The following is a 12,798-nucleotide window of genomic DNA, read 5'->3' as shown; positions in this document are numbered from 1 at the left end:
GAATCTCATCTTCCGGTATTGGAGACATCCTAGAGGTCGGCCCGCTCAGTGCCCCAGGGAAACGGCTGATTCTGTTTGCCATGGGTCAATATTGGAAGCCATTTTGGGTGAGATTAATTTTTTTCATAATTCGGTAAATTTATTTATTCTTATAAAAAAGAATGTGCATTTCTCCACCTGCAGTCACATTATAGGAGACTGTATTATTTAATGTAGGATCTGAATAAAGTATCTCGTTTGAATACAGAAAGAAATCACAAATCTATGCTAGTGGAATTTTTAGCACCAGATAGAAGTAAATCAGAAGTTAAAGTAGAACTCCAACTTCATAATAAAGAAAGAAGTTTACTTCCTCCCAACTGTGCCTCATTTGGAACTAAATTCCAGTGATGTAAGCCTTATGTCTCTGGCAGCAAAAGGGTTAAGCAATCAATCCTTTGTGGTCTGTGTAATTGGGGGACGGGGTGCTCTGTCAGGGGGCGTGTCCTTTGCCTACGCACTTTGTATTCAAAGGCATCCATCTTTCTCATCTCATAAATTTGAGAGGAATGTTTCTAAAAATTAGGAGAGAAGCTTTAAGGCACAGAAAAGGCGAGAGAGACGTGCTGTAGTACTGGTTGAGTGTGGCATAGCTGCTTCTTCATACAGTACGGAGGGAAGCTTTACCTGCAATTACTGATGCACTGATACCTGTATCGTGTGTCCACACGGAGCGCAAATCCTTGTACTCCTGCAATTGCTGTGACACTAAAAACTGATACCGGCGCTTTCATTTTTCAAGCGGCTGCCTTAGGTCCCATGTTTGCTGGGGACCTCAGGGTGCTTATATGGAACCACCAAGGGCCTGTTTACAGTGCTTCTGCCGGCCAGAACACTCCCCCTCCTGAGACCCTCTGCACGTCTCCGCCACCTGAGACCCTCCGCACGTCTCCCCCTTCTGAGACCTTCCACACATCTTCCCTCCCTAGACCTTCCACACATCTCCCCCTCCTGAGACCTTCCACACATCTCCCCCTCCTGAGACCCTCTGCACGTCTCCGCCACCTGAGACCCTCCGCACGTCTCCCCCTTCTGAGACCTTCCACACATCTTCTAGACCCCCCCCACATCGCCCCCTCTTGAGACCCTCCACACATCTCCCCCTCCTGGGACCCTCCACACATCTCCCCTCCACACGTCTCCCCCTCCGAGATCCTCCACACGTCTGCCCCTCCTGAGATCCTCCACACGTCTGCCCCTCCTGAGACCCTCCACACATCTCCCCTCCTGAGACCCTCCACACGTCTGCCCCTCCTGAGATCCTCCACACGTCTCCCCCTCCGAGATCCTCCACACGTCTGCTCCTCCTGAGACCCTCCGCACGTCTCCCCCACCTGAAACCCTCTGCACGTCTCCCCCTCCTGAGACCCTCCGCATGTCTTCCCCTCCTGAGACCATCACGCTGGGCTCAGAGTACTTCTGCACTGTGACCATATCACATGGCATTATTTAGGAGTAAGGAGCGCTCGCTGCAGCCACCAGAGGTGAAGAGGAAGGACCTTCGATGCCATCGTGGGAGGGATGGGGGTTAGACCCTCTGTCAAGTTTTTATTGCTGTCTGTGTCCCCATTGGGGACACAGACACCCTCTATTTGTCCTGGTGACCATTGTCACTAAGAAGGAAAATAAGGGATATTCCAAAATGCAAGAGCTGTCCCCAGAACAAGAAGTGGGGGGGAAATCTTCCAGTGGGGACAACTGTCAAAGTTGACATGGGCGGCAGGCTCCACGGCCTCTCTGAATAGTAATGTGTGGAGGATCACTTTTTAGAGGGACGTCGCAGCACATGTACCTGCCTCAGCACCCACTATTTAAAGTTAGGGGGGTGGGGGAGGGTGAGAAATTGTGGACTAACTGCCTCCTTTGTGAATAAGGCCTAAGATGGTTATTGTCCCCACTTTGGAAGATTTCCTAACTTCCTGTTGTGTCTCTGGGACAGGGGGGGAATATATATTTCTGCCGTGGTGCCGCACATATGCAATTTTTTGTCACAATAGGTTAATAAAGCCCAGTTTATGTTACTGGTGTGTCAGTGAGTCTGGGTTCATTTTAGGGCGGGTCACTCACCAATGGCTGCACTCCTTTAGATTTGCCAACAACTATGTAGCACAATGGTTTATCTAAGCAGTGCAATGTATACGCAATCAGATTGTGAAGTATGACAACAAATAACTTGTTTTTTTTTAAAAGTGGTACAGGTAGCTGTCCTTTAAGTACAGGCCCGCTTTAACCATCAGTCAAGGTCTCACAGAGTACCAGCAGCTCCTCGCCTGTACAGGTCATGCAGCCAGTAACACCCAATCGGCAAATCAGCAATCAGATCACGTTACTACAGTGCAGGCTAGCCAATCAGCACTCACGCTTCACCAGCATGGCAGTTAACAGCCAATGGACATTTGGATCACATCTGCCTAGGGCGGAGCAGCCAATCAGCGATAAAAGTGTATCGCTCCCTGCGTGGGCGTGCGCGGAACGCCAGCCTATGATTGGTCGCTGAGTATCGCATCCTCCAAGTCCCGTGGGCGAGGTCGCGTATCCTTCAGTCAATGCGCCGGGAGGCCAATGAACTGCTGCTGACGTCACTGGCCTATCACACGCACGTCAGACGCCGGCTGAGGTAAATCCGTGGCTGTGAGCGCGCACGCAGCTATAAGGAGGCAGCTGTGGTGGCGGCGGCGGCTGGGAGCGAGAGCTGTGCGGTCCCTGGAGGGTGAGATGTGCGGATGGAGGCCTGACGCTGCACGGAGCTTCGTCATGTTTGTGTGAGAGAGCCAGGGGAAAGCCGGGCCGCCTTCTGTCGCCATGGGCCTTATCTTCGCGAAGCTGTGGAACTTCTTCTGCAACCAAGGCGAGTGAGCTGTACTCGGCTGTGTGTGAGCCTGACTGAACAAAGCGCCTGCTCCTGTCATGGCCGGGGGCTGTCCTTTGCTCAGTGGGGGTCATCTGCACATAATGTCTGCATTAACAATACCCTGTGTATGGGCGATATTGTAATTATTGCAGTAGCCTGCATTCACACCTATGTGTTCTGTGAGCATGCGCCAAATGTGCACAAAATTGCATGCTTTGGTGCATATTGACAGACTCTGCGGAACCCGCTTATAATGCCATTAATTTCTAATGGCATCCCCTACGTGGCCAGGAATGTGTGCATAAAAATGTGAAACGCATGTCGCAAAATGTACTACTTGATTTGTTGTGGGGTTCAGGACCCCGCTGACCTCAATGGGGATGCACTGCAAATGCAGCACACAGACATGCATGCGCGAATGTGGCGTGTGTTCTGGGAGCGTCATGGTGTGTGAATGTGGGCTAAGGGCTCCTACATACGGCAGCTAAAAATGTGCATTTTTCTAAGTATAGTAGGTGGGTTTTTTTTGGTTTTTTTTTATGGATTTGAACGCAGTTGTGTTATCTCCATGCACACAGTACGAAATGACCAGAAAACCTGTGCAGCGTTCAGTTCCGTAAAATCAAAATGGAAAAATCTGAGGTCGGTAATTTGTGTACATGTACGTTTAGTTCGCACGTGCTGTATAAAGGCCGCGTTTACATACAGCGAGCGGTTTTGTACGCAGCTGAGCGCAGCACGGAGGCCTTGTGGTAGAAACAGGCGCTTGATCTGCGTTCTTACTGCTCCCTGGGAGCCCACCTAGAACATAAGATGGCGGCTTCTCGGGTTTGTACACACGCCGCGGCAAGTTTTATGTCGCGTTTGCTAGGCGGTGCCGTGTGCTTGTCTAACATGCCAATGGAACTGGGTGGGGTTCAGGTGTGCGATGTAAAATCCCCTTTGGGATTGCTAGCACAAAAGTCCCCTTTCATTGAATAGTAAAATGTCCCGTGTTACTTTTACGTAATATTGAACGAAGCCGAGTGTAAAGCTCCGATTGCAAACCCCGTGAGCAAGATTTGATGCTCCGCCGCTAATATCTGTACCCTCTTCCAGGGGAGCTGCACTCCTGGGATTGTATTGATTTAGCACCCCCAACCCCCATCTGACCATTTCTGATCTCAGAAGCTCCATTCAGTGGTGATTGTTCAACTGTTTCCATAGGGACACTAGTTCTTTCTGTGGGGTGGATGTGTCAATGGAGGTTGACCCTTCATGGGCTGAAGTATTTAAGCCCATCCAGAATGTTTTTTTCTATGGTGTGGTCAGCAAAGTGTCATTGAGTATTGACACGTGCATTCACCAGAGGAGACAGCTGACTTTGTGAAAGCATACACTAAGCCTGTGAGTTGTGGAAAGTAGGTGTAAACCTGTCTCATTGCTGTGTCCAGCAGCCCTAGTCTGGAAAGCTCCAAAATGCATGTAAATGCATCAAAAACGCATGCCAACGCAACTCATTGGACTGCACCTGAAAGCCCAATTTAAGCTAAAAAATAAAATGCAAGGTAACTCTTCCAACGCACTGCACCGCGTTTGCAGTTCTGCTCTGACCATGGTGTGAACAAGCCCTAAGGGCCTATTCATGTGTTTGTGTATTAAAGCAGCTCCTTAATGAAGAAATGTTTTGACACAAAAAAATGACCTGCGCCATTTTTAATGCAAGGCATCGCAACCTACAGATAGATGGTCCACATCTGTTTGTTTTGGTTTGTTGGAGAGACCTTCAAAATTAATGAGTTAACATGAATTGTTTTAATTTATTGTGTAACTGGCTTGTGCACTTCCCACACAGTTCTTAGTAATGGTTCTGCTGCTCATATGTTTGTATTGGTACCTTGGAGAGTTTTTTATTACTCTTAGGTTTCCTGCACACATCTGCAAAAAGTGCAATGTTTTTGTCAATGGTGATCTGAATGCATTCCTGTTGTCTCCTATGGGGGCTCATGCACACGGTGTGTAAAAATCAGTGAAGTTTGCGCTGCGTTCAGGTCTGTAAAATCAAAATAGAATAATCTGCATCCGAGTTCCATAATAAATGCATCTATAGAAACGTGTATGTGCGTCCATTTAATGCATTGAAAGTAGAATTTGTACATGACTATATACACTGTATACCTGTATGACTGTGTACGTATATTTGGAAGCATTTTACAGACCAATTAATGCATCTTTTTTTATACACAGGATCTTTCTGCAAATATCTGCCCAAAGCATGTGTAGATCTGTATTTTCTTTAAGAGAAGTAAAAAATTTTTTTGGCTTTACTTATCTGCTGGGCCTCAAAAGTGTTTATTAATCTACTCCTGTGACCCATAGTCACCACATAGCCGGCTAATACCCCCCTCTGCAGCCAGCAAGGATCATTCTAAACAATATTGTTGGGATCTACCCTGCTGCCTGACAGCTGGCTCTACCTCGCCACAGCCAGCTGTGCCCACCCCATCATCTGTCCAATGAGCACTGGACGAACCGAGACGGGAGGGGGAGGTTGACTGACAGTTACCGCTCTGTGGAGTCGAATGTGAGCTGAATGCTCAAAAGTTACATGATTGCTTGTGATGGATGCAGTGTCTGATGCCGCCTGTAAGTATTGGGAAGAGTATATTTTACTCTCCCAGTACTTCTCCTTAAAGGAGACCTATGAGGTGAGTGATTTACACTCATTCTCATAGTTCGAGCCGACGTGTGACAATGAAACTTTCACACGTCGTCTCAAACACAGACCGTCGCTCTCGACCATCACCCTACAGAGAGCGGTGACTGTCAATCACAGCTCTCTGCAGGGATTGCCCCGCTCCAGTCCTCCAGCGCTGAGTGGAGGAACGGACAGGGGAGGGGGTGGGCACAGCTGGCTCTTCCTCTAGATAGGCAGAGCCAGCTGTCACTCATGCAGCTTGGTGGATCTCGATAGTAATGTCAGGATCCATCCCGGCTGTGGCGGTCTCAGTATACCGCGAGCCGTAGATGGCAATATACTGAGCTTTGGTCACGGGAGGAGGTTAGTATATGTCCTCCCGTGACCCTTAAGTGCAACAGTTAAATCAAAACAGAAATTGAAATAGGGAAACATTTCCTGAAACTACCTTTTTACACAGATCTGGCACAGCTAGAACTCTGGCAGACACATGTGCATTCTGCAGCAATCATTTCACCTTTCATACCCCACTTCTGATGGATGTGATTTTTTTTTTTAAGAAACATCCTTCACGAAAGCGACATTTTCTGCATTTTTACCCGCCTGAGTTCGTATACGGAAAACGTCTTGTCCATACTTGAAATAGTTTTTTATCATAACTGCAAAATCAGGTTGTGGTGAAGCAAAACACAAGGCGACATGTACAAACTAATACTCCCATCAGCAAGATGATTCTGTCTGCCTCGCGTGGCCATGTATATGGAAGGGCACAGCTTTGACCTTGTGATGAAAAGTTTTGGCCTTGGGTTGGCAGTGTGTATTGTTGCCATACCAGCCGGATGAGCACCTGGGAATGTTGATTAGCGCCTCACTCTTGTGTGTTGGAGGTTGCTGTCGTGTACAATTCAATATGCCCAGACCCTTGTCTACATATCCTCATGATCATTGGAAGAGGGTTTTTACACTAAAGAGTCCAATCATTCTCATGGCATACTTTTTTTTTTTGGTCCAGTCTTTTTAAGATCAGTTTAGTTGCTTAGTAGTTGGCATTGATGCCTTGCAGTGCCAAGTTTCTGCATGTGACTTACAAAAGCAGCTGCATGGAGGTAGCATGTTCTCGCCATATATGTTTATGGACTATGTAGGACTGCAACCAACTAATCGATACATAATAATCAGTTGGCCTTCTATTGGCTTTTGCAATTTGAAATGGCCACTAGAAAGCTGGCTATTGCACTGCCCCTCTACCTACTGTATTTAAATTCGACTACTGCTGTCTGTGGAATCTGCCACTGGCAGCCGTCATTCCCTGGCTGAAGCAATTAAAGCGCCATGTGCTTACCAAACAGTTATTTAAAAAAAATAAAAGGTGAGAAGTCATTCTCGGTTTCGGCCTGACAAATTCTGCTGCGGGAGGTGCTTTGCAGTGTCATTCATTTCACCCTGAAAAATGCCCACAGTGGAATGCACAGTCCTGCAATGCCGTGCGTTCTATTGCAATGCGATTGCAAAAAAAAATGTGCATGCAGTTTTATTCTGAAGTAAACTTTGTAACACTCCATTTGTGTATTTAAGGATGTTTTATTTTTTCTAATCCGATTTTAATTAAAAAAATCGGCCAACAAATCGATTATGAAAATAATCATAAAAGTTACAGCTCAGTTCTATGTTTGGGTTTCTTCCAAGGTCCACAAAAATACTAATAGGCCAGTTCTCTTTACATGGCCATAGCGTGCCTTGTAGAGCTGCAACAATTATTAGATGAAGTCGATTAAAATCGACAATGGCAAACGTTGTCAGCGTTTTCCATCTTCGATTCGGACGCTAAAATTAAAATTTCCCACTCACGCCCGCCTGTTCGCAGCTCCATACACGAGTTACGCTATGCACGCTGCGGACGCTATGCCCACCGCGCACACGGCCACCGGACACGCCTGCAGAGCACGCCGCCGCCGCTGCTGCAGCGACTTACAATGGTTCAGAAACAGGTAAGGGGGACCTGTTTTAATGTTTCCTGTTTAAAAAACAAAAAAAGCGGCACACTGTAGAACACCAGCAGCTATAGAGGAACAACAAATCCCAGCAATAATATATTAAACACCCTGTATAATGTATTATTGCTGGGATTTGTTGTTCCTCTATAGCTGGTGGTATTCTCCATCGCGCTGTATAATGTATTATTGCTGGGATTTGTAGTTCCTCTATAACTGGTCACTGGTAATCTGCATTGTGCAGTATAATCATTATACAGCACACTGCAGAATACCACCAGCTATAGAGGACTACAAATCCCAGCAATAATACATTATATACAGCGCAATGCAGAATAACTCCAGCTACAGAGGACTACAAATCCCAGCAATAGTACATTATAGTATAATGTACTATTGCTGCATTCCTCTATAGCTGCTGGTATTCTGCACTGAGCCGCTGTGTAATGTACTATATTGCGCGCCACACTTTTTTTACTTTCACCGCGCCAAGTTTGCTCCCGTGATGGACTACAATCTCAATAGAAACTAGTAGTCCATCACTGGAGCCTTTTTTTAAATCTGATTAACCGATTAATCGAACTTAATAATCGGCTAACTAATCGATTATGAAAATAATCATTAGCTGCAGCCCTAGTGCCTTTCTCTTCCAACCAGTGTCTTACTGGTATCGCTATGTTACTTTTGGAACTCAGAAGGCTATTGTGTGGTTCTGTATGTTTTATACCAAGGGAAGGCAAACACTGTCATTCCAGGTGCTGTTTAATTACAAATTCCATTAGACGTTACAGGACTGACATCCACAGGCATGACTCGCAGAAGCATGATGGGATTAGTAATTTCACCACAGCTGGAGGGCTGGAGTTTGCCATCCCCTGTTTTAGGGCCCATTCACACCACATCCAGATTATGACCAGACTGTTTCCGGACCCAAAATGCATCCCAATGTATCCCTATGCTATTTCTGTCCTCTGTTCCCACCAGGGCAGTCCATTCCGGAAAAGACCAGAAAAATACTGCTTGTCCTATTTTGTCTGGTCTGGAATGCACTGGAACGCATCAAACGCATAGAACGCACCTGTAAGACCATTTTAAGCAAAAAAAAAATGTATATATTTTTATATAGATATATCGATAGATATATACACACACTCTTTTTGGATGTTATCCAAGTGAGGTTTTTCCTGTCTTTTCCGGGTTATATAAAGTCTGAAAAACCCAGGCTGCTTTCCAATTTGAATCCATATCTATCTCCTGTTAGTGTTGTGTGCTTCTTATCCAGAGGGCTGTGTTTTATAGCTGGTGAGTCAAGATGGTTCTACCTGTGTGTAGCCTGGGCTTCCTTTGAGGATTTTTAGTAGTAAAAACCAGGGATTACAGTAGGATGCACGGAGGCTAAATTATAGAGATCCTCTCTGTTTCTTTGTCCTCATATTCATAACAGCCAATCCGATTTTCTTTGTGTTGTGTGCAGCCCCTTATACTGTTGTTGCATGCAGTTTGCTTTTTTTGGCATCATTGTGGTTTCAAAAGAACACTATGGTTTTGAGTCCAAAAAGCCCAGAATTTCAATTGTGACCTAGAGACAAGATACAGAACTGTGTGTGACCTAACCCTAAGACACAGAACTGTGTGTGTGTGTGTGACCTAATCCTAAGACACAGGAGTGCGTGTGCGCGCACTCTGTGTATGCCTAGAGGAACTGTGTAAAGGATGTTTACTACATCAGAGTCCCCGGTTAACCCCTTCGTGACTGACGACGTACAGTGTACGTCGCCAGCATCGGGGCTGTTTAAACAGACTCCCGGTGACTTTTGCCGCCGGGACTCTGTTTAAACTTGTAGAGCCGACTGTCGGCTTTACAACAGAAGAGATCCTGGCGACTTACCTGTTTTTATAAAGCATCTTCTATGGACTTTTTGGGGTACTGGGGTTTTTCGCCGTTTTACGGATGCACTCAATTTGTAACCTGGGCATGTTGGGTATCGTTTTACTCGTTGTAACCTCATCTTTTATATTTCATTAAAAAAATGGGTATTTTGTTGTGTTTTGGGGCATTTAATTACATTTTTCAACAAAAATTTGGGTTTTAATAAGGAGTTGCGCTAATATTGCGCAACATAAAAATTTGCAACTACCACCATTTTATTCTATAGGGTCTTGGCATTCAGAAAATATATAATGTTGGGGGGTTTTAAGTAATTTTCAGGCCTAAAATGTGGAATATAACATGGGTACAAAAAAATTAAAAAAAGGTCTCAGTCATGAAGGGGTTAAAGCAAATATTACCCCAGTTCTAATGGACATTAAAGCTTGAACTTTTGTACATACAATTTTTTTTTTGGTACTAAAGATTGTCCATTTAAAGGGACATTACACCCATATCTGATATTTCAGTTCATGGTAGGTAATAGTGCGTTTAAACCATCCTATAGTTTAGTTTACCATTGGAGGGACTGTTGGCGAGATCTCTGCGTTACTGATGTAGTGAGAAAAGCCATAACAAGCAGGTGAACACACACATATTTGGAAATTATGGCAGGGAGGTCGTGCTGTGAGAAGCCAGGAGCTGACGAAGTCCACCAGCTAGCACTGGTAACGAACATGTCACTTCTGGGTGACGTTCTGGGGTTACAGGTCTAGTGGGATTGCTTGCCTGATTGGGGAAGTTTAAAATGCAGCTCAGGATTACTTTAGTGTAAATAACTATGCCGTCCTATGTCTTGTTCACACCATGTCTGTTTTTAGCTGCATTTTTCTGTGCACGACTGCATACGTATGGTTTAAACAGAGTATACAAAACGTTTTCTTTTTGTGCCACTCCTTAAAGCTCCATTTAGCCTTTTATTTTTTGTGTGCAGTGTGGTGAGTCTTTCTGGAAAGCGCCCCAGATTGCAGCAAGTAGGATATTTCTTGACATATTGCTTGAAAAACAAGGTGCGAGCGTAGCCTTCAAGGCATTAAAAGATCAATTTCCTTGTGTGTGTCATAAATCATAACTGTGCTTCATCTAGGTTTTCTGTTAAATTGGTTCAGAGAACTAATGTTTATGATGACGAGGCTTATGCTAGTTGTGGGTCCTGTTAAGTGCATGGGATCTTCCTCTACCACACAATCCATTCTTGTGGCAAGTCTTCACAATGTCTTCATAATTAACTGCTGTATGTGTTCTTACATCTTATCACTCACGCCAGCGGCTTTCTGTTGGGTAGAATTTTAATACTTCCCGTTTTCTGGTTATATTCTGCTGTTGGGTTTATTTCCCCTTCAGTCTATCATAAATGCTGCTGCTAGACTCATTCACCTAACCAACCACTCAGTGTCTGCGACCCCCCTCTGCCAATCACTACACTGGCTTCCAATAGCCCCCAAAATATACAATTCAAAATATTAACTTGCAAAGCCATCCACAACTCTGCCCCCGGCTATATCTCAAAGTATCACCCTAACTGTCCCCTCCGCTCCTCCCAAGACCTCCTGCTTTCCAGCTCCCTCGTCCACCCATGCTCGCTTCCAGGACTTCTGTAGAGTCTCTCCCATCCTCTGGAATACCCCAACCTGACCAACTATCTCCCACTTTGACTGCCTTTAGGCGATCCCTTAAGTCTCATCTCTTCAGGGAAGCCTATCCCACCTCAAACTAACCGCTCAACCATCACGTTCTCAAACAATTCATCCCCACACATCCATCTCCTCATGTATCGCTTGCCCCTCCCTTTTAGATTGTAAACCCTCAGGGGCAGGGCCCTCGCCATCTTGTCTTGAATTGTATTGTGATTGTAATGTCTTCCTTATATTGTAAAGTGCTGCGCAAACTGTTATAAATCCTGTATAATAACAATAATAATAAATCAGTTAGACAGAGGATTGTGCAGTAATCGATAAGAACAAATCGGTATTTTTCTACACTTTCTACACTTTCTACACTTTCTACACTTTCTACACTTTCTACACTTTCTACACTTTCTACACTTTCTACACTTTCTACACTTTCTACACTTTCTACACTGATATTTGGATCTTGTAGGTATATGTGCATTGAACGTTTGTCACTTGTATCAAAAAACCCATTTTTGTTTCTATTAACTAATCACATTTTTCTTTTTCTATAGAGCACAAGGTGATCATCGTTGGGCTTGACAATGCAGGAAAAACCACTATTCTTTACCAGTTGTAAGTATTTAGGGCATAGCCTCAAATTTCTACACCCATAGAATGTTGCAGTAAATAAAGGTAACTTGCTGCCTCCTCCTCGCTGTATTAACCATATACGTGTTCGGAAAAAAAAGCTAGCTTGCGTATGTGCTGTCCTTTCAGCTTCGGGAATGTAGTAGAGTTATTCACCTTTGCACAAGTTTTATAGAATGTTTTCTTCTAAACTCTTCTTTTCGTTGCAGTTTAATGAATGAAGTGGTTCACACGTCTCCAACCATAGGAAGTAATGTAGAAGAAATAGTCGTAAAGAATACACACTTCTTGATGTGGGACATCGGAGGCCAAGAATCCCTGCGATCCTCCTGGAACACTTACTATTCCAACACAGAGGTAACATGCAGGCTTTGAGCATTTTCCTTCCTGACCTGATGTCAATCAACATGGCTTAATATGTTGAAAACATTTTAAAATGTACATGAGGGCGGCTTCCTGCTCTGCAGGGCTACATAGTTGTATTTTGACAATTTCCTTAAAAACAATGCACTTCATAAATGGATTAGATTTTATCTCTGCCGCTATTAACCACTTCCGGGCCGTCCGTAGTAAAAAAACGGCCGGCCCGGAGCTCTCTAGATCTGAGCGGGCGTCTTTAGACGTCCGCTCAGACACGCCCCCTCGTGTGCGCGAGCGGGAAACGACCGAAATTTAAAATGAAAGAAGCTGATGGAGCAGATCTGTGCTTCATCAGCTTCTTTTGGGGGGTCCTAGGTGACATTAGGGGTCTTGGAGACCCCTGATGTCTCCATAAAGAGGACCTGTCACATATTTTGCTATCACATAAGGGGTTTTTTATTAGCCTCGTATGTGATAGCAATAAAGTTTAGTAAAAGAAGGGAAAAAAATGTAAGTTCCCCCCCCAAAAAATGTAAAGTTACCCATAAAAAAGACAAAAAAAAAAATGTAAATTTTTTTTAAGTCCCCACCCATACATACACGCATGCAAACATGCGTCGGGGGCGCATACGTGCAAAAACCGACGATTGCGCCCATTACGCCGCACATGTTACATATCGCCGCGAACGTCG

The 12,798-nt window shown here is 44.9% G+C and overlaps 1 protein-coding gene across 1 annotated transcript in view; it reads left to right on the top strand.

Annotated features, from left to right (window-relative positions):
• Positions 1-2,637: 2,637 nt before the first annotated feature.
• The window catches only part of ARL5B (ADP ribosylation factor like GTPase 5B), a 25,705-nt gene continuing 15,544 nt past the window's right edge, over positions 2,638-12,798 (top strand). The window contains exons 1-3 of the mRNA XM_018564094.1: positions 2,638-2,887; positions 11,671-11,731; positions 11,956-12,103. Coding sequence (XP_018419596.1) covers positions 2,842-2,887; positions 11,671-11,731; positions 11,956-12,103 — 255 coding nt within the window. The 5' untranslated portion in view covers positions 2,638-2,841. The remainder of the gene's footprint in view (positions 2,888-11,670; positions 11,732-11,955; positions 12,104-12,798) is intronic.

Source organism: Nanorana parkeri, unplaced genomic scaffold, assembly GCF_000935625.1.
Source record: "Nanorana parkeri isolate BGI_ZX_2015 unplaced genomic scaffold, ASM93562v1 scaffold23, whole genome shotgun sequence".
Taxonomy (NCBI): Eukaryota; Metazoa; Chordata; class Amphibia; order Anura; family Dicroglossidae; genus Nanorana; species Nanorana parkeri.
Note: the sequence above shows the minus strand (reverse complement) of the source record. Positions and strands in the feature narration are given on the sequence as shown.